At 46.6% G+C, this 24,913-nt stretch overlaps 1 protein-coding gene across 2 annotated transcripts; it reads right to left on the minus strand.

Moving 5' to 3' along the window:
• Positions 1-301: 301 nt before the first annotated feature.
• Positions 302-23,332, minus strand: wasla (WASP like actin nucleation promoting factor a). Of its 2 annotated transcripts, XM_035427288.1 has the most exons (11): positions 22,675-23,332; positions 16,983-17,117; positions 15,129-15,215; positions 14,384-14,480; positions 13,227-13,250; positions 9,539-9,716; positions 7,533-7,575; positions 5,519-5,672; positions 3,435-3,970; positions 2,988-3,099; positions 302-1,503 (listed from the first exon to the last, which is right to left on the minus strand). In XM_035427288.1, the coding sequence occupies exons 1-11, from the start codon at positions 22,780-22,782 to the stop codon at positions 1,442-1,444; spliced, it is 1,536 nt and encodes a 511-aa protein (XP_035283179.1). In that variant the 5' UTR covers positions 22,783-23,332; the 3' UTR covers positions 302-1,441. The 2 variants fall into 2 exon arrangements, with proteins under 2 accessions (XP_035283179.1, XP_035283180.1); XM_035427289.1 differs by lacking the exon at positions 13,227-13,250.
• Positions 23,333-24,913: the final 1,581 nt, after the last annotated feature.

The raw sequence follows: 24,913 nt of genomic DNA on the forward strand, positions 1-24,913 counted from the left end.
GTTAGGGGCTTCGTCCAGCACGGGGGCTGGTACATTCGTACAGATGTAGATTCACCATCATTGTAATGCCTGCAAGTTTTATAAATCAGGTCTTTGTTAACCGATCACTAGCATTTAAAAAAACGTCTCTCTTATTTAGCTATTTAGCCACAGCTTTTTTCAGTGAACACAAACCTGTACAATTATGAGTTGTGCAGACCAACGGTGCACCAATCTTCAGCCATCCCAACTCCAGGCAGGTCACAACATCTCTGCACAAGCAGCATCATCATCATGTTAAAGTACTTGTGGGGAAAAAAAAGTCTGTAAATATTAACATTTATTTAAGTATACAATTTAGTGTTCCATTTTTCATCAAATTTCACTTGAAGGTTTGGCGGCCATTTTGTCGTTTTCTCGATGCACCACAGACCCCAGGAGGAAACAGAAGACAGTGACATTCTGACATACAACACTGTTAAAAACAGCATACTGCCCTACAGAAAGATTCAATAGTGATTTACAGGCCTTATTACCTGGCCTGCAGCCATCAGAATCAAGCTTCAACCCCTCAGCACCTTGCCAATAAGTGTTAATTCACCGTTATTGTACTGCAGCCTTATATTACAGCCTTAGTTATATTGGTTCAATACTATTGACAATAGGTTAAGTCCAAGATGAGTTAGTTTTTTTTGCTTTACATGAACACTGACCTGATTTCCAAAAAAACCTCTTTCTTCTGGTTACAATAAAAAGTAGAAATAAAAGGCTTCTGAAAAATAATTGATACACAAGGTGACATTAAAAAAAAAAATCAATAAAATAAGACATATCCCTAGAAACCTTTAACGAATGTGTGATGCACTATGAATTTCATGAGTCTTTAAGAATGTTTGCTTTTGTGGTCATGGTTTTGAAAGTGTTTTTTTTTCTTTTTTTTTTTTTTTTTTAAATCAAGCCTTGCACTTTCTTACTGTTATGATTTTTTTGTGCAAAAATATAACCCTCAATTTCTGTGTTAATTACACATTGGAAATGATGGGGCTAAATATTTTCATTAGCACATTCTTAAGAAAAATAACAGTGCTAAACTAGGATTTTGAATAAGAAAAATTTAAGGTATGAAAATAGTGTTATCTTGCATTAACAATAGCAACATTAAGAACTCTGTCAGTTTTTTTAATCTCCCGTCTATTACTGACAAAAGAACAACATTATCAAGTCAAAAGAACCGGTCCATGATGTAAAATTGCACATTAATCCTGGAGAAATTTACAGAAAGGGACACAAAAACCTTTACAGAATAAATGAGGTATTGCACAGATTAATAATAAAAAGCAAAAAAGGCAACAAAAATATACAGCAAATTGAAAGAACATTTACATGATAATTTGCGGAAGAATATTTCTTTGTTTTTTTTTTTTTTTAGGAAGGGTGGGGGGGCAGGGGGGTTGTGGAATCACTAGTCCTCCCATTCGTCCTCATCCTCAAAGTCCTCATCATCCTCGTCATCCTCATCTTCATCTGGAGAAAAGAACAGTATGTTCATAATTCATTTAAACACTGAGCAGGGGAATGATGACATCACACACATGGTGAGGTTTGTAACGAGTGTCCAGCACTCACTCATACAAGCGTGCGTTAAGAACGGCCTTCCTAACACTCAACCCTCAATCTCTAGGCAAGGATGAACTGCAGCTTCAGAAAGAGCAGGAGCTTTTCAAGCACAATGAATAGAGAAACACGAGCTGGGGAAACAATTTTATTATCTTTTTTTAAATGCTCCCTCTGTCAACAGCCCTCGGATCAATCAGAGTGGTGGTGAGCAGAGGGCTGTGTGAGCTTCTGGATAGCACACCCAGCTCACTGACCTAAATATTTAGCTACGTTTCTCAATCGCGGCTGACAGCGGATGGGCTTTTTTTTTTGCGTCCGTACGTAGAATGTTTTTTCACGGTCTAATCCAGGGGTGTCATTTTTCGGGGCATTACACCACAAGTGATTCGCTTAAGCCGCCGATTGGCCCGAAGGAGTCCGCACACCATGTTCTCGACCCCTTAAATGGCCGCCGACCGAGAGGAAACTACAAATACCAGCAGACACTGCGGTCCTCCGGGACCTTTGCAGGTCGACACCCCACTGCTCTAATTGATCACCGGCGGTGAGGAAAACCTGCACGCGCGCCGGCCCCTTCGGGGAGGACCTCGGCGGCCGCGGCTTTTCGGAGACGGCGAGGACCTTTCCGCGAGGGAGGCTGCGAGCGCTATCGACACGCGCTCTGCGCAGAAAGACGATTTAATGAGAAAAGCGAGGCCGGCCCTTTCAGCGCACCGACGCCCCCCCCGTTGAAAGGGTCTGTCGGCCGCGATCGGAGAGGGAGCCGGCGAATCGGGGCCATAAAAACTGACCTGCTGACAGACAGCAGGCCATTCACTCACTGCCTTTCAGAGAGAGCCGCCAGGTCGTACGTTTCAGAAACAGGACACGGACTGCTCAGTTGTGCACAGAAATATCAGCTATGTACAACTTATAAAGCATGGTGTGGTGTACACAAATTATAAATACAATTTATGACCATTTGCGCAGCCTCAAACGGTATCCTAACACCAGTTACATTCATAGCATATATTTAACATTTTTTAAAAATATATATCCATTGTTTTTAGCAAAAAAACTTTTTAGTAAATGTTTTTCGTAAACAATAAAAGTAAATGAAGAGGGGGAAAAACTGATGTCAATACAGAGAATGAAACAAGAAACACGTCACATCAGCCAGAGTGCTACAGGATTCCTTATTGTACCCTAGTACAATGAAAGACGTACGTGGCTGAGCACTGCAAGCGTGAAACAAGGCACAGTCAACAGTGACAGACACAAACAAAAAAAAATGTTTTCATCTCCGTGGGGACACTCTTTTGATTGGTCCAGATCAGCCGGTACATAGGGCAGCAACCGTGAAGCGACCAATGAAATCCCACCTGTGGAGAAGAAGCGGTGAAGGTACCCACCTGAAGAGTGAATGGCTTTGCTCCTCTTCTGCATCACTTCCATCAGCGCCCCGACGATGCCCGCTGAGGGCGCGGCGGTGGGCGGGGCCGAGCTGTCCGGAGTGTCCGGCACCTGACACACACACAGACGCAGACACACACGTCAGTCTCTGACACAGCACCGTCACTGCATTATCCCCAAGCGTCCTTTGCATGGATACTTCGCCATGATACTCAAACAAATTCCACAGAAACACATAGGTGAACAACTTTTAGGTGAAAACCAGACACACGCAGCAATGCAGATGGTACATCACCATTAAAGAAACCGCATTGACTTGATCTTGATCATTCGAATCCAAATAGTCTCACTTCAATCATTCTGAGGACAAAATTATTTTTTCATTTCAGTCCATTTCTATCATAAGTATATTATTTTTTACACGGCGGTGTAAAGGTGTGACTCACGTTCTTCAGCTGGATCCCCTGCCTGATTTGGTCCAATAGCGCGTTCCGTCCCACGCCGGACGCCGGCCTGCTGCCCTGATCCACCTTCTTCAGGTTCGCACCGCCCCGAATCTGGTCGAGGAGCGCCGATTTCCCTGCCCCTGGAGAATCCCCCCCATCCATATCAGGGGGTGGAGGAGGCCCGGGGGGTGGGGGACCGGGAGGAGGCGGGGGAGGGGGCGGGGGTGGGGGAGCCCCCGAAGAGAAGGAGGGCGGAGGAGGAGGAGGAGGAGGGGGCGCCTGTGGGGCCAGGGAGGCGTGCGAGGGCGGGGGCGGAGGCGGGAGGTGGCCTCTGGTCGGAGGCGGGGGTGGAGGGGCGCTTCCGCCGATCGGTCTAGAAGGAGGCGGGGGCGGGGGGGCTGACGTGGGGGCACGGGAGGGCGGAGGGGGCGGGGGGGCCCCTCTTCCTCGGGCGGGGGGAGGAGGAGGAGGGGGCCCTGAGGTGTAATGAGGGGGAGGCGGAGGTGGTCCACCCCTGGAAGGTGGAGGTGGTGGAGCTGGTGGAGAGAAATGAGAGAGCGCGATATAAACAATGAAACAGTACCCATGGGACCGCAAACCATCTAAAGAGACTGATGCCAATTCAGCTCATTCTGCAGAAAGATTTGCGCACAGAAACTCCTCAAATATATCTCATAAATTAAAAAGTATTCCCTTCGCATGAGAAACTGTACTAAAAAAATAAACTTTTAAAACTAAAAAAACATGCATGTTTTGATTACTGACCTCCAACCTTCACTGCACATCAAGGCCTTAAAAAGTACAAAAGAAAATAAAAGGCCAAAAAAGCGCTTTTAATTCAGCTACCTTCTGTTGCTCTTGGTCAACAGGGGGCACTAAAGAATAAAATAGACGGAATTTAATGACCCCATCACCTCCACAAATGAAAGCCGAATATTCCACCTTCGATGAATCGATCTGCGGTGTAACTCTGACCGTGGCGGTGGGAGCTTTTAGTGAAGTGCGGGCGTCCGGTAGTTCAGCTGCTGGGCCCAGTAAAGAAAATACCGAGGGCTCTCTTCGTCAGAAACCTAATTAAATTTTTAATTTTCTGGTGGCGAATTAGCATTTTAAGAGCCGGCGACAGAGCGACCGAAAGCTGCTTTACGAGCCGAGAGGGCACAGGGCAGTCTGAAGACCTTAAAGCAGCCTCAACCGGCAGCCAAACGGGCAGCTAAATACCCACTCCCTCCCGGTTCCCTGGAGAGAAAATACGACGTTTAACAAAAGAACCCAGCATTTTTAAAGACTGTCAGGGTTTAATCACTTTACAAAAACGACGTAAAACCCAAAAAGCACAAAGCGTGCGACACTAAACAAAGACTCCCCAGATAGGTTTTCGCGTGCGTGTTAAAAATGTTTTGTACCGCAGCGGGGATTATGGGTAAAAAAAAAAAAACACTCTGTGCCAAAGTTCTTTCCCTGCCACCGTGTGAGGAAAACTGCCAGTCACACTGACCAGCGGGCGCAGACACAGGCATGCTTCACTGCAGCTCTGTCTGGGGAGACAGCGCCACCTACTGTACAAACCTAAGAGGAGTTGCCAAAAAAAAGACCACAGGGGCTACCATAAACACCTCACGTAACCAGGGCTACCGTACCACACAGGAACCTGTTCAGTGGTAACAGAGCGATAATTCCCACAGCTGGTAAGTAACTGTGCATATAACCAGATGGTAGCAGGTTCAAATCTCAAATCTACCCTTGATTGTGCCACTGGACCTGAATCGCTGTGACAAGCAGACAGGCAGTAAACAGATTTTCTTTGGTTTGATACTGAATATTCTGACATGCACATGCAGGCAGATCTTGACATGATAGCCTTGGGTGTTTCAATAGATAAGAGCATCTGCCAGATAAACAAGAAACTAAATGTACTGCATTATGTATCTGAATGCTGGATCTGCTTCTGTGGGTGTGGGGGTGGAGGGAATTCAATCCCAGAAGGCCACAGGCTGCCGGTTGGTGGAGAAACACTATGGTGCGCAATGTTGCAGGAAAGAGGCACACTCGAACCCCTCCCCAGCCCTTCCCCGCCCCCTCACCTTGTCGCCGGAGCTCGTTCTTGACGGCCTCCACGCCGCCCTTCTTCTCGATGAAGTCGTAGATGACCTTGGACGTCTCCTTGTCCTTGAGCTGGGCCTCGGAGATCCCGCACAGGTCAAACAGGTTCTTCAGGTCCGGGTCGAGGTTGTTCACCTGGGGGGAAACCACCGACGGAGGAGCGGATGAGAAACGGAGCGGAGCTGGACCCTCACGGGGCATCGAGACTCAGCTGAGCTGCGGCGTGAGCAGCGCTAGCCTGAAGCCGCTACGCACAGTGCACGCCGAGGTCAGGAGGAAGAAGGGAATCGGGTTAAAAGCATCACGCCCAGTCAGTTTACAAATGTCCAGAAAGATCAACACTTCAGCTGAAGGTAATTGGATTAAACTTTTCAGTGAAGGCCACATGCCTTTTCAGGTTTACGAAGTTATGAGTTACAGGAAAAAAAAACCCAGACACACGGCAGGAGCTTGGACATCGAGCGTCCATTAGACACAGACACTGTAGGCTGAGCGTGACTTTCTCACGGAAGGGCAGAGGTTCTCGGCTGAGAGATTTCTGTTCTTGCTTTTAACTCCTACCATAGCGAAATGTAAGAAATGTTTACATTTTTTTCCCCACAATCGCTTTCTTAAAATTATTTAATCAGCTGCATTTACACCTGTGAAACTATCAAAATACATTCTGATAATAGCAGAATAATTTCTTGATTATACTGTAAGCCACAATTATTAACCCATAACCTTTATAATCTATATTTTTTAAAACCTATCATGGGTTAAAATTCAGTAATTATTGTATTGTTAGAGCACACACTGCAACATAATGTATGCTCTAACAATACAAATTGATTTATACAGACAGTTTCAACAAGTCCAAAGGAGATACAACACTAGCAGAAAAATAATTTCATTTCAGACAAAAACATGATGATTCGGTCATGACCTTCTTCAGATAAAACAAGGAAGTGCCTGAAAATGTACCAGAGACACACAGGGGAGCACAGCCCATGATTTGTAATGGACAAAGGATGACGCTGAATAGAAACGCCACCTAGGTGCAGGCTAAACCTCATCCGATTGGGGAATGCAGACAAAAAACTACAATCAGCTTAGCTATTAACAGCAAAAATTCAGACGAAAATCAGCGCAGACACAAAACCTGCAGGGTAGGAGGACTTATAACGGAATCAAATAACTCAAACAGAAGTGACAAATGCTACTATTCCAAACGAGATTAAGTCAGCGAGATAAACTTGATGTAAAATGGACTGTCCCTTGTGTCAGAACTGTGAATTCAAAGCCTAAAAAAATGATACTCAGTGGATAACACTGTAATGCATGCACTTCCTCATATACAACACACAGAACACATGTGAAACTGAACTGCGACACCATCAACGCAGGACAACTGCCAACATCCTTGCGTTCGTTCAGTGTCCATTCGCCATCTTGTGGACGTTCTAGGAAATTACAGTCTAATGTCACAGACCAAAAACAAGCCCTTAGAACACAGGTGCCAAACTCGTGGGCTGCAGAGTCTGCTGGTTTTTTGGGGTGTTCTCAGCACATCATTTAAGTCATTGATTGGCTAAGGGATCCACACACCTTGTTCTCAAGGCCTTAATTAGCAGCCGATTGAAATGAGACCACAAAAACGCGCAGACACCGCAGGTTCTTCTGTACGTGCATATGATATCCTCCATTACAACATAAAAATACCTGGGCCGAGTGTACACACAATAATACAAATGAAAAAATATTTATTAAAAAACCAAAAAAAAAACGGGAACTATCCCTTTAAGCTGTCCGTTCTTCCAGTTCCGCAGGAACACCGCCACTGTGCGAGTTACAGGGGGCAGTTCACGCCCCGCAACCTTCGTCTCAGGCGGGTGTGAACCTCGCGTGACAGTTTCGGCTTCGATGCCACGTCTCATAAAGTCAGACTTGCGTTTCGTCTCGCGACGTGCAGATACGCATCTGCACAGGGGAGCAATCACGTCGCGTTGTACTCACATCAAAGCCTGTGTTTGGATCCCAGCCTACGTGCCCAATGTGCCTGTAATACAAGAAAAGAGAAATTGAAAACACACTGAACATAAGGAGACAGAAATTGAACACTGGGCTATACTACCGGGATGCACACTGAACACATTTTGCTTTAATAACTGAACACGGATAATGAAATGAACCCAAAAGCAGATTTGACAGGTAAAGGTCTAGTCTCCCAGCTTCGGGGCCATGTGATCCCCGTCAACCTGGCTTCCGTTCCCAAAATAGCACAGAGCCTCTCCTCTCTGCTGATTAGGTGCCCTCGATGTTTTCCTACTCCTTGATCTCCGTGCTTCTTGACAGCACCAGGCATGGTGCTAATATTGCTCTGACACATCTCAAATCTACTGCCGGTAAACAGGCAGGCAATTCACCATCTCAAGTAAAGAAAAAATCTCATATTGTGCCCTGGTCACACGGAGAGTTCTCTAGGCACGAGCCTTTTTGCTCATCGGATAGGCCTATATGCTTCCCCTTGGTGAATTCCTCCAATGGCATGGCCTCGTATTCCACTGCTATGCTGACAAAATGGAAACCTGCATAAACATCACCTGTCTCAGCCCTGCCACGCCCTCTCTGTAGCCTGCAATCAGGTTACTGAGGACTGCAGGACACAGACGCCTGAAGCCGAACCTCGACAAAACAGCCGATGGGCTGCTTCGGACCGTGTGTCCTAAAATCGCTGACTCTCTTTGAAGCCTGTGAGTTTGTGCTCACGTCAGACAACCCAGGGGTCATTTTTACACTTCCCTTTTCCCACATTGTTTTTTGAAGCCTGTCAAAAAAATTTCACAAAACATGTGAAAAACGTTCTAAACCTTAAATATCATGGCTCCGCCCACCTCTATGCCTTTAAAGATCTGCGCATTTTTTTCTTCCACAGTGACCGTGGCAGTGCCCTTCTCAGTGGCAGCCCTGCCAAAACACTCCAATAACTCAAAACACATCCATAATGCAGCTGTCGGCGTTTACACCGACGTCAAACACTTCCCCGTTAAATCACTCATCCAGTAGTAACTCCTTAATCCCCACCTTCAAGGTACCAAATGTCCTTGTTCTCCTGCTCAGGCCTGACTCCATTTCCCCAAGACCAAGACCGTTTGAGTAAATCATTCAGTGCCACACCTCCTAAAATTTGCAATGCCCTGGCAGTTTTGAACCCTTTTTGGAATGTTTTTTCTAAATTCAAAAACATATTGTTCAAGAACTCCACTGCTTTTAGCCACTACTAGTAGTAATTGCTACATCAGCATTAGAATGTTCAGTTAAGAACATTCTAACTGAATTTCTGAAGGCAACTGAAGGCAATGGAGTTCTAGAATACTGACTTAAGAATTTTTTTTTAAATCCAAAAAAACCTGTTCTTCAAATGGTTGAAGGGTTAACCGGCTAGTGTTAAGCATTGTTATTATTTTCTTCGCAAAGCACAGCTTAACACCCAGTGAACACACTGACATGCAAGCAGGCAGCGAGCACGCATAGCTGCCGCACAGGAACTGAACACAGCCCTTCAGATAAGATCAAGGGGCGCACACAGCCTCGGTGACCGAAAGCAAGATTGCGATCGAACGTCGGGCTGGGGGGGGGGGTCACGTGACGCCTCTGCGCTGCCACACAGACGCCGCGCCCTCAGATCAGCCCTCAAAAAAAAACACGCCCGGGATTACACTGCAGCAGCCCCCAGTCAGCCTGCAGATTACACACGCAAGATCATCCCGAAATATGTCAGGGATTAATATGAGGCAGGATACTATCTGCCACACACAACAATAATGACACGCGCGGGATCAAGCCAACGCATCACTGCACAGATACTGCAAGGCGTGGATAGAGCAATAGTGCACTTGCATTACACTGCATTATTTTGCATTGCTACAGTATTTGCATTCAGATCATTTGACTTTGGAGCTTCTCTTTCTGAGCCTGACACTGGAGAGGGGGTTACAGACAGGAGAGAGCAGGGAACTCACTGGAAGTTGCTGGGTGTGCCGATGTCAGCCTTGGTCAGCCTCTTCTTCTTCCCCCCCTTGGGCTTCCTCTTGTCCTTGTTGAAGCCGCTGGGCACCATGTTGTTGACCTGAGAGTTGTTACGCGTGTTGCTGATCTCAGGGTGCTTGATGTCCACCGTGGCAATGTGCAGAGTGGGTCCTGGGAACAGGCCGAAAGGGACAGGAACACTCAGAACATCCGGAACCCATGGGGAACCCCCATCCACCAAAGAGGAGGCTCAGAGCTCAGATCTACATTTCATAGCCAATCAGATGGCCCACACAGATGAGAGCTCCTTCCCCTCTTCTCTCTATTCCCTACACTCTGTGAACCAATAAGAAAATAAAACATAAAAAGGACTTGTGTTTCAGGGATTCTCACCCTTACTCAGCAGCGAAACCGAAGACGTAAGTGTGGAATTTCACGTGGACACTGAAACGGACGAATAGGACCTAGCCATTTTTAATTTGTGAGAATGAATTCTCAAATGCATAGGAATCACCAGTGATTTTAAAGACACAAGTGGGTGGCCTTATTTACTTCTACCGATGCAGAAGAATTCCCAGCATGCCCATTTCAACATAAGAAAAGCTGAACAGAAAAAAAAAAAAGAAATTAATTTGTGTGTTGCCATGTCAACATCAGGGTCGTTCACACATCAGAAACCCATATTCAGCTCCCAAAGCAAACAGCCAATAAAACTCCTCGTTTTCTCTTAACTTCACAATTTCCACTGTTCAGCCAACCTTTAATTTTTACGAAGCAATTTTAACGCTTATTTTCCTCCTCAAATTGGTTACAACTATTCCACCCACAGATGATAATTGTGGCCCTTCCTATACCTTTGCCTATGGCGATTTTTCCAAACGTCCGGCTGCTCCTGTACACAGGGAAGAATTGGCACCATTTTGAGGAGAGGCATACAGCATCTTTTACCAATCAAAACTGGCAGGTGCCACGTCATCAAGAGGACCTAATACAGCCTTAAATTTGGGTACCCTGCCCACCTTACGCCCACACTACCCTAAAAGACTAAGACACCTGTTTTCTGCCACTGAAGACTACCGGAGCCTTTGGTGTTCAGGCAAGACCCCTCTGAATTAGTTTCATGAATCACATTGTTCACTTTGCTGTAGTTTCGCCATCCCAGTTATGACTGGTATCACTGCAACAGGGGCCGAACTCCACAAGACTCCAAATCCCATGCATGACCAAACTCAGAAAAAAAAAAAAAAAAAAAAAGATGTTCACCCCAAGAAAGACAGCAGGTACCAAAATCCACAAATCAAAAACTAGGGTGAGATCCCATCTCCAGACGCCTATCTGTTAGCAGCAAAATTCACAGTGCCCGAGCTAATGCCACACCCACCTTTGGACTCCACCCTACTCCTTTGTGGGCTCCTACCAGTCACGTACACATCTGAAGGATCACTTAAATTGATGTCATCATCCTCCACCTGAGTGGACACTAGGTTGACATCTAACAGGAGCTTCCTCACGCTGATGTGGGTACAGTCCCCATCGCCAATGGAGAGCGTCGCCGTGGGGACGGCCAGCGGCATGTAGAGCTCTTCCTGGGGCAGTACCAGGCAGAACAGCGGCGCCAGACAGCCGCTGGGATTCGACCCGCGGTCCGACAGCTCCTCAGAGGGAGCCGCGAGGAAGGTGGTGCAGAACATCCTCTCTCCGGGTGGGCATGGGCTCGCATCCCAGAGGAGCAGTCCAACTTTAGGAAACTCGCGTGAACCTCGCGATCCTTCCTGGCGAATCGTTCCCGCTACGCCCGGGAAGGGCGGCTTTAAGACGGCGAGCTGGCGCCTCCTCTCTGCCAGTCCCGCCCATCGTAAAAATGCGCCTCTAATCCAGACAAACTACAAGCGCCGCCCGGCCTTACATAACCGCTAAAGCCGGCAGTAATCCCGGGCAAATCCTTAAACTTCCCTTTAAACACCACAAATCTCCGGTAGCCCGGGCCGGAGCTCGCCGTGAGCGCAGGAGGATAACGCGGCGCGCGTTGTGTCCCCCCACGACGCAGGGATTCCCTTTACGCCCCCGTCCAAACGCACCCCCCCACCCCGACCCCCGCTGTAATCTCCACATCAGTCTCGATCCCAGCTCGTTCAGCCTTTCCCCAGCCAAAGGTCAAAGGTCAAAGTGGCGCGAGCTAACAGCCAACACTAGGGCCCGAGGCCCCGGGAACCAGCGGCAGGTTCTGCAGGCCGGAAGCGACATTCCTGCGGCGGTTCCTCTAGTTTCGCATTCATTTTGCTGATGTCGCTGACGCAGAACAGACCCGCCCCTGCCAAACATTCCACGCGCAAGGAGCGTAGATGGGTGTGTCAAATCGCCACATTAAAAGCTTACAGCCCCCATAGCCCCTATAAACCGATTAACCTCGGGTCTAATATGTATAGCGCTGGGCTGATCACCTACTCTCTGCAGAAAAGCTGAAAGCTGGAAGCCCTCAGACAGACCGACAGAACTCAGATAACCTCAAAGAGGGGCCAGTCCGCTGTCCAATGAGAGCCAAGACGGCCAAGACTCATCGGAGTCGAAAAAAACAAACATCCCTGTCCATTTCCCTTGAGGATGGGAGGATGGACAGAAGCATGGATGGGTGGAGAGAGTGACTGAATGAATGAGAGTGAGCTAGCTAGTTAGCCAGTGAGTGGAAAGAACTCTCCGTGCCATTCAGTGCTTTCAGCAGCTTGTCATCACACTTCAGGAAGTGAGAGACTGCCGACGTCAGCCCTGTAGTTCACAACGCAAACTGTCAGGACAGAATCCGGGTAGATGTCTTTGTGGTTAAAGGTCAGGTCTACCACACTTCCTAAATGCAGAAGACCCAATTAAAACATCACAACCTGGCAATCACTGAACTGCACCTTAAAGCAAAACTCCAGAACTCCAGCCATCTGGCTGTGTGGAGTTTAGGGAGTGGCCCGCACTCGATGCGGGCCACTTTCAGCGGCACGCCACGCCCCTGCCTGGTCGGTATGCTCCATCACACCCCGTGCTGGCCTGGCTCATGGGCTAGGCATTTCAGACACTCGTGCTAGGGCCACGAGTCTCTCCCACCAGCCTGGACCTCAGGAATCGGGCATTCCGCAGCGTTGAGGAGGGGACAGAAGTCAGTGACCCTGCATTAGAGCACCTGCTGTTGGGTGCTATGCCTGCATGGCTGGTGCAGGGCTGAGAGCCATCGATTACAGCACATTAAAGAGATCCACATGCTTCACATATGGCTGGGCAGGGGTGGGGGGGCTCAGCCTCACGTTGAGAAGATTACCACCGGACATCAGGGCAAGGGGTTAAAACTGCATGCTGTTGATCTGGGGAGTGTGTGTGTGTGTGTGTGTGTGTGTGTGTGTGAGAGATTTATGCTTGCATATTTTGAGATGAAAATAATCCTGACTTAGTCTGAGACAAAATTGAGGACTGAGGATTGATGAAATTTTTTTTAAAGTGACAAGAGACTTTGTGGATTTCTCTGCTGAGGAAAATACACCAGTTACTATTGCAGTTACCGAAATTCTGGGAGAGGGCGCTCCTTGATTTTCATAATTTTAATTGGTATGACCACTTCGGTTAACAAGTTTTTCAACCATGGAAATACACAAATGGCACAAGAAAATAATTTGTAGAGGGAGCTTTTAATGCATGACATACCATTTGGAGGGTCTCGTCTTTTCTCTGCAAAACAAAAATGTAAATAATTAAAATGTAAAAATTTTGAGAGGAAAAAAAAAAAAGTTGCGTGTTAGTGAAGGAGAAAGAATAGCCCCGTATTGAGAGGTTTCCAGAACGGAAAAGGCAGTGATTAGATGGGCAGTATTTTCAGCTACTTCACAGGCAGCGGACAGGCAAGCAGAGAGAAGGGCAGAAGTCAGGGCAGAAGAGACCGAGAAGAATCATTCACGTTCCTGGCAATTTACTCCATTCCAGACAGCAGTCAGGAGACAGAGAGCATTTTTCATCCTCTCCTGCTTTTACGCCAAGCCACTTGAGCGAAGCGAGGTTGTGAGACTGTGAGTCATGTTCGAGTCCGGTGGCTTTGGCCGTTCCCTTCTCCCCGTAGCCCCCCCCCCACACACATCTCCACAGACCGGCACACGGGGCAGAGAAAAGTCAGGGGACAGAACTGAAACGGAAGACACGGGCTGGAAACCAAGCAGAGTAAGGCTTGCCTGAAGCGACCTCATCCACGGATGAGACGTCCCTAATGTTGAACACGACCCCAAAACCTAACCTCAAACCCAATTTCAACCTAAATCTCCACACCTGAACCCAGCTCTATCTACACCTGGAGGTACCAATACCTAATTAAACAAACAACGAGCTCGTAATTAAGTGAATTGTGACTCTGAAATTATGACAGCTGCTATGAGACATACTTGCTGTAAGGATTTAAAAAGTGCTCTCAAAAGTGTGTCTCATCCATAGGAAGGAAAGCTTTTGACACAGATTCTGGAATGGTCTCCACGTCACATCAAATAAGTGTGGCAAATAGCTCTGCATTTGCCAAAGGTTGGCGCAGTAGTTTTATTTACTTTTTGCCTGCGTACAAATAGTACAGCACTGTTAAGCAGCTACGACCGCTGGCGAAAGCAGTACTGCCGGGGTGCCTCCAGAATCCAGTACCCAATTCAGCGTAACAGCATTATTCAGTGGGCTGCAGTCTTCCGACTGCCCCGTGGACCATCACACTTATTTGTCCCGATGGCTTCAGTAGTAAAGAAGCTGTGGCGTGTCAGAAGCTCAGAGGAAGTTGTTTTAGAGAGCGGGAGGAGCCAGGTTGGCACGGTCACAGGAGCGGCGTCAGTCACCTGTTTTCCTCTGCCTTCGGCCCATCAGGTCCTTGGTCGTCAACCATAACTGGTGGGCCTCTTCCTCGCTGGCAAAGTTGAGGCCCACCTGACAGGTCTGGAGAGAAAGAGAGAGGAGAGGAGAGGCGTGGGGGCGGAGTCATGCAGTGCTGGATCATTTCAGTTCAGAGCGAGAGCGATGCACATTTCAGACTGAGTTTGCATCACTCAATCACGCGCAGCTCCACTCAGGGTCTGAGCTCACACTCAAAACAAATACATGCCATGCCAGTCCTTCCTGTGACCAATATTTTGTGGAGTTGGTGTCAGATTCCAGTCTATGTAATGGAAAAATTACATTACAACTAAAAAAACCTATAAAACCATAACACAACTGGAGGCAACAGTGCCAATCAAATTATACAAAGAGTTTCTCATGGGGGAAGTAAGGAGTATTTATTGCTGCTAGAGCCATTTCATAGATGAACACTAGGGGGAAATGCAACATTTTGTGGATACTTGCAGGTGCTCTTAGCAGTGCAATTCTAATGAATTCTGGTAGTCATCACACAGGAATAGACACGGTGCATAGGCTTTACTAGACTTCATAACTGACATGAACCAACAAAATTAGTAGGAAATACATAAACATGTTATTTATTTATTATTATTATTATTATTTTTTAACTGTGGTAGGGGAGTCAGTGCTTGGTCCCACAATGCATTGTGCTCAGAAATGTCAATCACCAAACAGAAAAGAACTTACGTCTCCTGCAAACGAAATGAAGTACGGCCTCGAGGAATTCAATGAAAAGTTGGTGTAGAGCTCCTGTTCGAACAAGGTCTTCCCCTCCTGCAAAGAGACAGAAACAAACTTCAAAAATGATAAAGAGGTCTGTTACGCTTGTGGACGTCCACACTCAACAGGTTTCTGAGATCTTCTACCTTTCCATCCTTCTGCTACACAGACACAGGCCTTCATCAGAACCTTCTCTCTGCTTTCCCCTAATCCATGACTCCTGTTCTCCACCTCCTCCTCCTCCAGGGTCTCTGGACAGCTCGGGTTCAATATGAACAGATGAGCAAAGACCACCAGCAATCCCCTACCTCATATCAACAGTATTAGCCAGAACTTACTTTAGCCCTTTGAACTAATCAATCTCTATTCCCAATTATTACCGTTTCTCACAGTTTACAACACCCAATATTATTCGCAGGCAATCTCATGGCTACAACCTCCCCCTTCAGTCTGGGAGGTGGCAGTGCTGCATGCCCTCCCCTCTGTGGCACAGCGTGCCCGTGCTGGCAGAGCTGCATGCCCTCCCCTCTGTAGCACAGCGTGCCCGCGGTGGTAGAGCTGCATGCCCTCCCCTCTGTGGCACAGCATGCCTGCGCTGGCAGAGCTGCATGCCCTCCCCTCTGTGGCACAGTGTGCCCGCGCTGGCAGAGCTGCATGCCCTCCCCTCTGTAGCACAGCGTGCCCGCGGTGGTAGAGCTGCATGCCCTCCCCTCTGTGGCACAGCGTGCCCGCGCTGGCAGAGCTGCATGCCCTCCCCTCTGTGGCACAGCGTGCCCGCGGTGGCAGAGCTGCATGCCCTCCCCTCTGTGGCACAGCGTGCCCGCGGTGGCTCGGCGGCCCACTCGCGGCATCGCGGCACGCTTCAAACGCAAACGCCGCGGGCGGACCGCGAACGCTCTGACGAACAGGAGTCACTGCGGCATGGCGAGGAACCCATAATCCAGGGGACCGAAGCCCCCCTTCTGGGCGACGCCACGGCTAATCCCACGGCCCTCTAAAAGGCTAGCGCTAGCAATCAGCGCCGGTGTGCTCAGGATCTGAATACACAGCGTGGGGCCCGTCATTAAACTGCAGCGGGATGAGGCACCCAGCAGCGCCATCATGTGGCCAGTTAATGCTACTAGAGTAGAATTCCCGAGTCAAAACAAAGTGGAACGGATGGGGATGAGAAGTGCAACTTCCTGGATCTTCTGTCTGCAGAAACTGCAACACTATGCAAGAGTTATTCTGGTCTGAACAGGAACCAAAGGGATTTACAACGTCGTCACTAGTGAGCAATTTTTCTCACCAACAAAACAAGCTATTTAAATAAATTCATTTTTAGTAATGCTCAGGCTATCAAATAAATATCCTGATGATAATGCAAATGCAGTAATAAGTACAATAAACAACACTACCCCTGCTTTATCCTTATGCATATTTATGAAATGAGTCCGATATTTGTTCAAGAATTCAGCTTGCCAGACAGAATAGTTTGATGGGTTTGTTCATGGCCTCATTTATTTTATTTTATTTTTTTAAACACAACAGACATATCGAAGGGCAAGCTCATCCTCCCTTGTGCTGATTGAATCTTCCTGCAAATATTCATACACTAAGACTATTCAAGCTCAGTGCATGTCCAGTAAGAGTACAACTTGTGGACATAGCGCCTAACTTGGATTCCATGACACATCTGTATCCTGTTAGTTCCTCCATTGCCTATGGAAAACAGCCGTCCCCTCCCCTTCTCAGGTTACCTATGCCGACAGGCCACGCCCACTCAGGACGTGACTGGCGTCTCTCCCGGGGCGGCCCAGCCGGTGTTGGCGCGCGGCTCACCTTGACATCGAAGACGCGGATGAAGTAGGACCTCTGGGGATTGTCCTTGACCAGGCAGGCCACTCCGCAGCACCTCTTCACCCACGTGGAGTTCCTGTCGGCCGTGAACACCTGGACCACGGCGGAACACAGCGCCTGCCGGGGGGGGGGGGGAACACCGGTTATCCACGGACTCCATTACACACAAAAAATTTGCATCATCACCCATCATCACGCACACAGAAAGTGTTAAACCTATTAGCACAATCACACACAGAAAAAGTGTGTTATCAATAAGCAATCAATAAGCACAATCATGCACACAGAAAGTGTGTTAAACTCATAAACACAATCATGTGCAGAGAAAGTGTGTTAAACCTATGAACACAATCATCGCACAGAGAAGGTGTGCCAAACATACAATCAGGCACAGTAGAGTAATGGTATCACATCCATATGTGTACAGAAGGCACATTCATTTATTTTGTGTGTAATTGCACAGACAGGATTAACTGTAAACAGATAAGGCAATCCTTTGGTGCTTTCAGCCAAGGCACTTGAGTACACAAACACACACACAAACATACAAATATTTATTAAGTGGGCATTATGCAGCTTCCACCTGTTTATTCTTGACACTTTCAGATTGTAAGCCTACCTATTTAAAGGCTTTACTTCCTCAATGAGTGTCTGCATGCGTTCACGGCTACATCTTAAGCAATACGCGGGATCATAAACGCCAGTCCTGCTGTATGGCTAATTGTACCCGTCAGAAATACTTTCGGTAATAAAACCTAATCTGTGGTGGACGTGGTGGCAACAGAGCCGTCTGAGTCCACCACAGAACCGACGTGACATTGTCGGACGCGCGGACTGGCCACTCTCGCTCTTCAGATAAACACGAGCGACAAGCCTGCCGTGAATTCCCCTCCTGTGACACAGCCGAGAAACAGGCCTTCCAGGAAACACTGGTGCCAGGGCAATCTCCTCACAGATGCCTGTCAAGATAGCATATTTTCCGTAGCCGCATGAAATATAGCGAAACTAAATAATAATGGTGAAAAACAAATAAACAATGTAAAAGGATGTAAAAGCACCCCACATGCGTGCACACACTACTGAGATCATTCTGACTTATCATTTTGAAAGAATCTGAGCAGATTGATGAGATACGACTCTCTCAGATACAAACTAGACTGTCAATTAGAAACTTAATCAAACCGTGTGAAATGACAGCTGAGCTGGAATAGCCTCGTTTGAACACTGGGGCACACAAGGAGCGAGACAAACCTTTGAGAACCAGGGTTTAAGCTATTCCAGGGCTTACTAGAGGCCGGAGGGTGCATTGAGTTGAAGACTCTAACAAGTGGGTTCAATTTCCTATAGTCTTCCCTGTAGGAAACCCAGGAATTGTACAAACCACTATGCCACATTCAGGACCTGAACCAGCAACCTCCCTCAGCATAGATCACCGTGAAATTACACACTGCCGTCCCCACAGGTGCGTCTGCGTTCAGTTATTCACTCGTCCATCATCTCTTATTGTAGTAGACATGCCTGCTAACAGGAACCATCAACCCCAGACAGTTCAGGAAGAGAGAAAAAAAAAAAATCCAAACCACTCAATTTGAGCGTGTGGTATTCATTAACCACACGGTCTCCACTTCAAAAGGAAACGGTCTTAAAAGAAACCGAGGTGCTGTGCGAAACCCTCCGTCTCCCTTCCCTTTGACGCCGCTGATCATAGATTCTCGCAGGCTGTAAAGAGAGAAAGAACGCACGGGGGGGGGGGGACCGTCGCCTGGTAAGGCTAGCGTGACTCTGACGACTTCACTGTGGGCAAGGACATGTGCTGCAGTCTTGCCCCGGAGCACGTTTTGCACCGCAAGCAGGACAAATTATGTTCGCGGAGCTTTGAGGAATTTAAAATGCATCCTCTACCAGACAACCTGTGGAGTGCTCTTTGAGCTGCAATCAGGATGTTTTCAAAAATCGGCTCTTAAAAACTGTCTATAATGGGCTGACTGGCACCGTCTGGAGCTTCAGAGAAGAGATTAATCACCCACAACTTTACAGACAAAAAAAAGTGAGAAAAGCTGTATGGAACACAAGCTAAATCCATCACTGCAGACCAACTACAGCTTTATCATACTGTACGACTTTGCTTAATGGAAGACAAACTAGACTGAACCTGAATCGCTCGTGTTTGTTCATCAGGTGATGTCAGATGGCAGCCAGCCACTGGGTGAAACTGCTCCCAGGAATATTCACTGCCATGACCCATTATTCACACCCAAAGTACAAAGTACTTTTTTGGTGCGTCTTAAGGCCTGTACTCTACTGTAGAGGTGATGAGGCCTACATTTTATCTCTTTCACTTAAGCAGCTCATCCGCGACGGCAAACAAATTTCAGCGGGCGATGGGCGCGTAACCTGCAAATCGGAGGCCATGACAGGAAACCGCCGTTGAGGGCAAATCAAACACAGTTTCCTGATTCAGGACCCACAGGGAGCTGCTGCTCATTCACACGGAGACTGAGGTGGTAGGGACTGTACCAGTTTCTGACCACTTGCTCGCTGATCCAGAAAAGCGTGCGTAACAATGAAACTGGCAGAACAAAACTGCGCGTTAAATTCAAGTGGCGTCAGATTAGCTTCCTGTGACATTTGCATATTCAAACAAAGGGGAGAGAAAAGATTAAAGAGATATCTCTTTGTTCTAATCCCTGCCACAAGTCAATCAGTCAACGCCCACAGAAGCCAGCCTGCATGAGTTTTAAAAAAAGACCTGCAGTCCTGTTTGGCCTTGAAAGAGCAGACAGCCCTCCACATTCACACTGCCGGGGGGGAGAGGAAAGCACGTTTCACTGTCCCAGCAGAAATCTCCTGGAGAGACTGGCCACAGCGTTTCCTGTAGGAGAGGACTGCTGATTGTGCACTGCACCCCCCCCCCCCCCTCCCCCCACCCCTCCTAGTGTGCGAATTGGACGCCCTCCACGTTGGGCCCATGGTTCTGAGCACTGCGGAAAACTGAATGAGCGCAGGCAGCTACGTCTGGAGCCTGCCAGGCCGACGACGAGAGGAATCCATCACTGCCTGAAAGGCAGAAAGAAATAAAAAAAACCCCACATTTCATTTTGACGAACCTTGGCAAAAAAACCCCGCTGCGACACCGCCACCAGCGCCACCACCGCCACCACCGCTTTAACAAATCCGCCCGATGCGTCAACCATCATGTGCGGACGGGCGATGCGGGCACTGCCGCTGGAGCACACCGACGCCTTTGTGCCGTTCCGAAATAGACCGAATGCAAAAAGACAAGTCATTCGGGCTGACATTCGTGGAACAAAGCCATTTTTTGGGGCTTTTTTTAAATTAGATTGATGATCCTTTATCATTCTCCATAATACAGGCATTGTGAAATGTGCAAACAATCAGGCAGACATATGATGAGCCCACTCGTTCAGAGGAAATGGGAAGAGTCTCTCATTCCAGCAGTCTGTGTCACGCGGGGTAAGCTGCAGCAAAGCCTGACTGAAACTCCCCAGCGTTCGTGTGCAGGTGAGGGCGTGGCGCGTGTGGAATCTGTCCCGGTGAAACGCCCCCGATGGGGCCTCGCGCGATGCGGAAGACGCCGGTCTGCGACCCGGAGTTCGCGGAAACGCTTCCGCGGACTTTGCGCGTCGATGGAAGCTCACGTAAGAGGATGCCAGCTCTACCTGTGTTTTTGTATGGCGAAGGTGAAGTCAGGAGAGCTAAAGGAGAAACGTCTACTTCACGGTCACAGTGCAAAGCCATTTCCCTCATACCCACACTGAAATACCTGTTTTTGACCACACTGGAAACCATAACACCATCATAGGGATTTACAGCTCTACTTATGTGAGCTCCCGCACATCACAAAACCAGCCTCCATCTTTATTATCAAACCTGATTACAATCTTGATAAATACACAAATCAGCCTGCACAACTGTCAATCACTTTAAACAGGCTAATAATGTTTTTAAAATGTATTTTTAAATGTAATTTCATGAAGGTTCTTTATAATGCTAGTTTGCAAAGATATAAATTGTATTCAAATTTTGCAGTGTAAGAATAGTCATATTTTTATATCAGTATCCTATGTCCATCTCCTGAATGACTTGTTAGCTGGCAATCTTCCAATGGAAAATGTAATAAACTGGGGGTGACTCTGCAAAAAAAGCACCATATGGGTAGAAACATAATACATGTAAATGAATTACAAAATAGACAGGTCCATGCCAACCGAGTGCTTTTCTGTACCTCTCACATCTTGTGGTTATGGTCATTTCTCCATACTGGACATGCATGGATATTTTAGGGACAGTTCCACGAGTGAATAAAACTGGGAATGTCACCAAAAAAGGACATAAGCTAAGTGATACTAATATCTTGTTTGTTCCTCTCTTTTAAAAATTATCGTTATAGCCTGAAGTATGTTCATAAAGGTATACTCCTGGTGACGTTTGCCAGGTGACACCATCAGAACAGCTTTAAAAAAAAAAAAGAAAAAGAAAAAAAAAAAACATCTGCGATCTACCGCCGCTTCCTGTTGATTAAAACTCGACAGGCCTGCCAAGCTAATGCATTACCAAAAATAAAACAACGAAGTGATCCGTGAAGCCCCTTCACGCATTAGGTGAACATGAGTTTGGTGCTTGTAAGTTGTGGATAAATGGCCGGCACCATTATAGACGGGCCTATTAGCTTCAACCTTTAGAAGATTCTACAGCAATCACAAGCAGAGCGATCAAGAGCTCACACAGGTGACTTTTAAGGACTATGTTCTTCCCATAATAATAACTGTGAACAAAAAAGTACATTAATAAGCTACTTTCTTTTGCCACACCTTTCGGGAAAGCAACGGCCAATAAGGAAACATGCTTATCGCACACTGCCACGATACACGTAGGCTACCAGCCTATTTCTACTGACGTTAGGTCAACCCTTCTGTTATGTAGGCGAATTTTCCATTTAGTTTGCAAAGCTAGCAACATTGTTGCCGTTCTAATACAAAATACACATTCCTTCAATATTTTACAAGTCAAGCGAGGACACAAATTGAATTTAGCTAATATGTATGGTTGTAGTAGGCTACAACCACCGGTCATCCTAATAACCATGTGAAAATATACAACGTTTCACAGAATGGTAGTCATCCAAGTTACACTTCTGAAAACCGGCCGATTAGCAAAAAGCTACAACTATGACCACTCAATTAACGTCAAACAGCCAGCTCAGAGAAAACAAAGTGCAACGTTAACCCAAAAACTGGCAGAACAAAATTTTTATCTTGGACAAAACATAGGCATAGCCTAGCCTACTGCCCGTGCAAACTGGAGCAGTCTGATCTGCCTTTTCCAGTGAGACTGTCAGAATTAAGCAAGGCCTCGGGTTCCGATGCATCTTTCTCTCGACTTGACGGAATGTCCTAGGCTGGGGCAAATGCACTCCCGGCAGTCCACTCTCTTCGAAATCAAGAATCAAGATATTCGATTAGAAAGATACGGTGCGTGCTGTTACTCATCCGTTGTAATTGCAAGTCGCCAAAGACCTTTCAAATTACCAAAAGAAAAATAAATAAACACTATAGTCTACCCTGTAACTTGATGGCACTATCTTGCTACCGAAACTTCAGAAAGTGAGAACGTGTAGGCTATTAGTGATCAAGAAAGTAAATGGTGAACTTACGATGCATTTCCTTCCCAGGTAATTGTGGAGGCTTTCGTTCTCTTGCGAGCTGAGAAGAGTAGAGCCGACATTTCCGACCCGTGGCCGCAACGACGGGTGACTACTCATCGTTTTTTAAATCAAACAAACAAAAATAAAAAAGATACAGCTGTCTCGCTAAGGTATTTTGAATAAAGCTGATGCAGTCATTGATCACCGTGGCCTGCAGCCGGCCCCTCTCAAGGGTGCAGGTTGTTTTTGACTAAGGCTGTTGAAGGTTCAGTATTTTTATATTTCTGTTGTTTGGAACTGTAACGTAAATTGTCCCTCGGGCTTTGAAGGTATTTGGAGAACTCGGATCTTCCCGAGTCTCTAAAATCTAAACTTTCAACGGAACTCCAGCACAAACGTCGGCAGATCCATACAACATGGCAGCGGGAACAAACTACCACTGGGATTGAGGGGACGACTGCGACAATAAATAGCCTTAGTATAAAAATGTTCCTATATTTGTGCAGTCTTCTCCTTTGAAAAATAAACGGTAAAACAATGAACGCGCGATTGTCCCAAAATCCAAGCAAAGAATTGCGGATATAAGATTTGAGGGCGCCTCCGGAAATACTTCCTCAATTCTGCAGATGGTCTGGTCCTGTTTGCCCGTGTATTTTGTAACAGGAATGCAGTATGCGGAGGGGTGCGCACGAAGCAGGGCGGGGAAAACAAGAAAGCGCGTTGCCAAGTTCATGCAATGCAAATCATGGAGGAGGACATGCAGTTAGTCTATGACTGCATAGTTAAAAGCTGAAAGTGATACAAAAAGTGCATATTGTTTGTACATGACAGTGCAATTTCAAACTATTAGACTGGGTATTATTGAGGTTTGGTGACGCTGAAAGGTTTTTTTTCTCAATTAAAAAAATGCTTTAGCCCAGATATCAAACATAAAGAATCAGTACCACAGAACAACAACATTATTAATAATAATAATAATAATAATAATAATAATATAGGCTGTAAGAAGATGCTCTTATCCACAACAGATTGCAAGGTCATAATGACAGGACACATAAAGCACATGTCATAAAAACATCAAAATCAAGGGCTTTGGTAGGTTGTGCAATACAGTATGACAAAAAAGCCAGCGATGGTTACATGAGGTGCACACTCTCCTATACATGCTTATTTTATTAAGTAGCTTGCAGGACTAAGTAATGTATTCACACACACACACACCCACTCACACAAACACACACACACACACACACACACACAGTATTACTGAAGCTCACACCTGGAAAGAAGCATGTAGGTCACTGAAGCTTTTTACTGCAATGTTTTGTGGCTTTTGAAAGACGTGTCACAGAAACCTTTTGAGAAACTTATTTCTCCATTAGTATATCCTGCTGCACCCCACACCTGTCTGGTGACCACTCCCTCAGCATGACTCTGTGGTGAAGGAACCAGAGTTCAAAAACCTGCCGAACCGGCCTGGTGGGGCGTCCCAGAAACAGGAATGAAACTGAATCTGGGCCAGCCAGGGGAGGAACAGAGCGACATGTCTCCCACACTAAGAGCTGATTTCCTCAGGTTAAAAGATAATAAATAAATAAATAAATAAATATATAAATAAACGATCTAGTCAATGGTACACAACCTGGTCAGTTATGAATACATTCTATTCTTTCTTTTGATGAACAGCTCAATGCTTTTTACTGTTTGGGTTAATGGATTCATTCAATGCTGATGGATCAGTCCACAGACCCCACCCAAAGTTTCTTTTACTCCAGAATTCTGATGCTGATGCAGATTGTGACAATCAGGATTCCCGTTAAGAAATCTTCTCTAAACTTAACTTTTGAATACCATATGGGTAACACAAGAGTGAGAAAAATAATATGCCAGTGCTTCTGAACTAAACAGCTAGAAGGGGAAGACGGTGTTTCACATATTCACACTTGAAATTGTGGTATACATATGCCGTGTCTAGACTGTCCAGCTGGGTTTGTGGCTGTAACAAGCGAACAGACTTCATTAGTTAATGCTGATTCAGCTTCACATTGGGAAATGAAAGAGAGAGAGACGGAGAGATCAAAGGATTTTTATGGGGGTGCTCTCAGCATGGCAGACGTGTTCCTTCCTGGAACGGCTGTAATGTAGGGGCAAAAAGAACTGCTACTGTGACCACATGATCTTAAGGGTTTGACCGTGCTTGTGTCGCTTGACCACGGTTTAAGTGTGATTAAATAATCTTTGATTATTC

Source organism: Anguilla anguilla, chromosome 7 (assembly GCF_013347855.1).
Source record: "Anguilla anguilla isolate fAngAng1 chromosome 7, fAngAng1.pri, whole genome shotgun sequence".
NCBI lineage: Eukaryota > Metazoa > Chordata > Actinopteri > Anguilliformes > Anguillidae > Anguilla > Anguilla anguilla.

What these genes read in the sequence shown, in the direction of transcription:
- wasla (XM_035427288.1), bottom strand. Translation starts at nt 22,782, where the DNA reads ATGAGTAGTCACCCGTCGTTGCGGCCACGGGTCGGAAATGTCGGCTCT. An exon ending in AGGGGATCCAGCTGAAGAAC is followed by an intron (nt 3,100 to 3,434) that starts GTGAGTCACACC and finishes TGTGTGTGTCAG; the next exon opens with GTGCCGGACACTCCGGACAG. An exon ending in CAAAGCCATTCACTCTTCAG is followed by an intron (nt 1,504 to 2,987) that starts GTGGGTACCTTC and finishes TCTTTTCTCCAG; the next exon opens with ATGAAGATGAGGATGACGAG.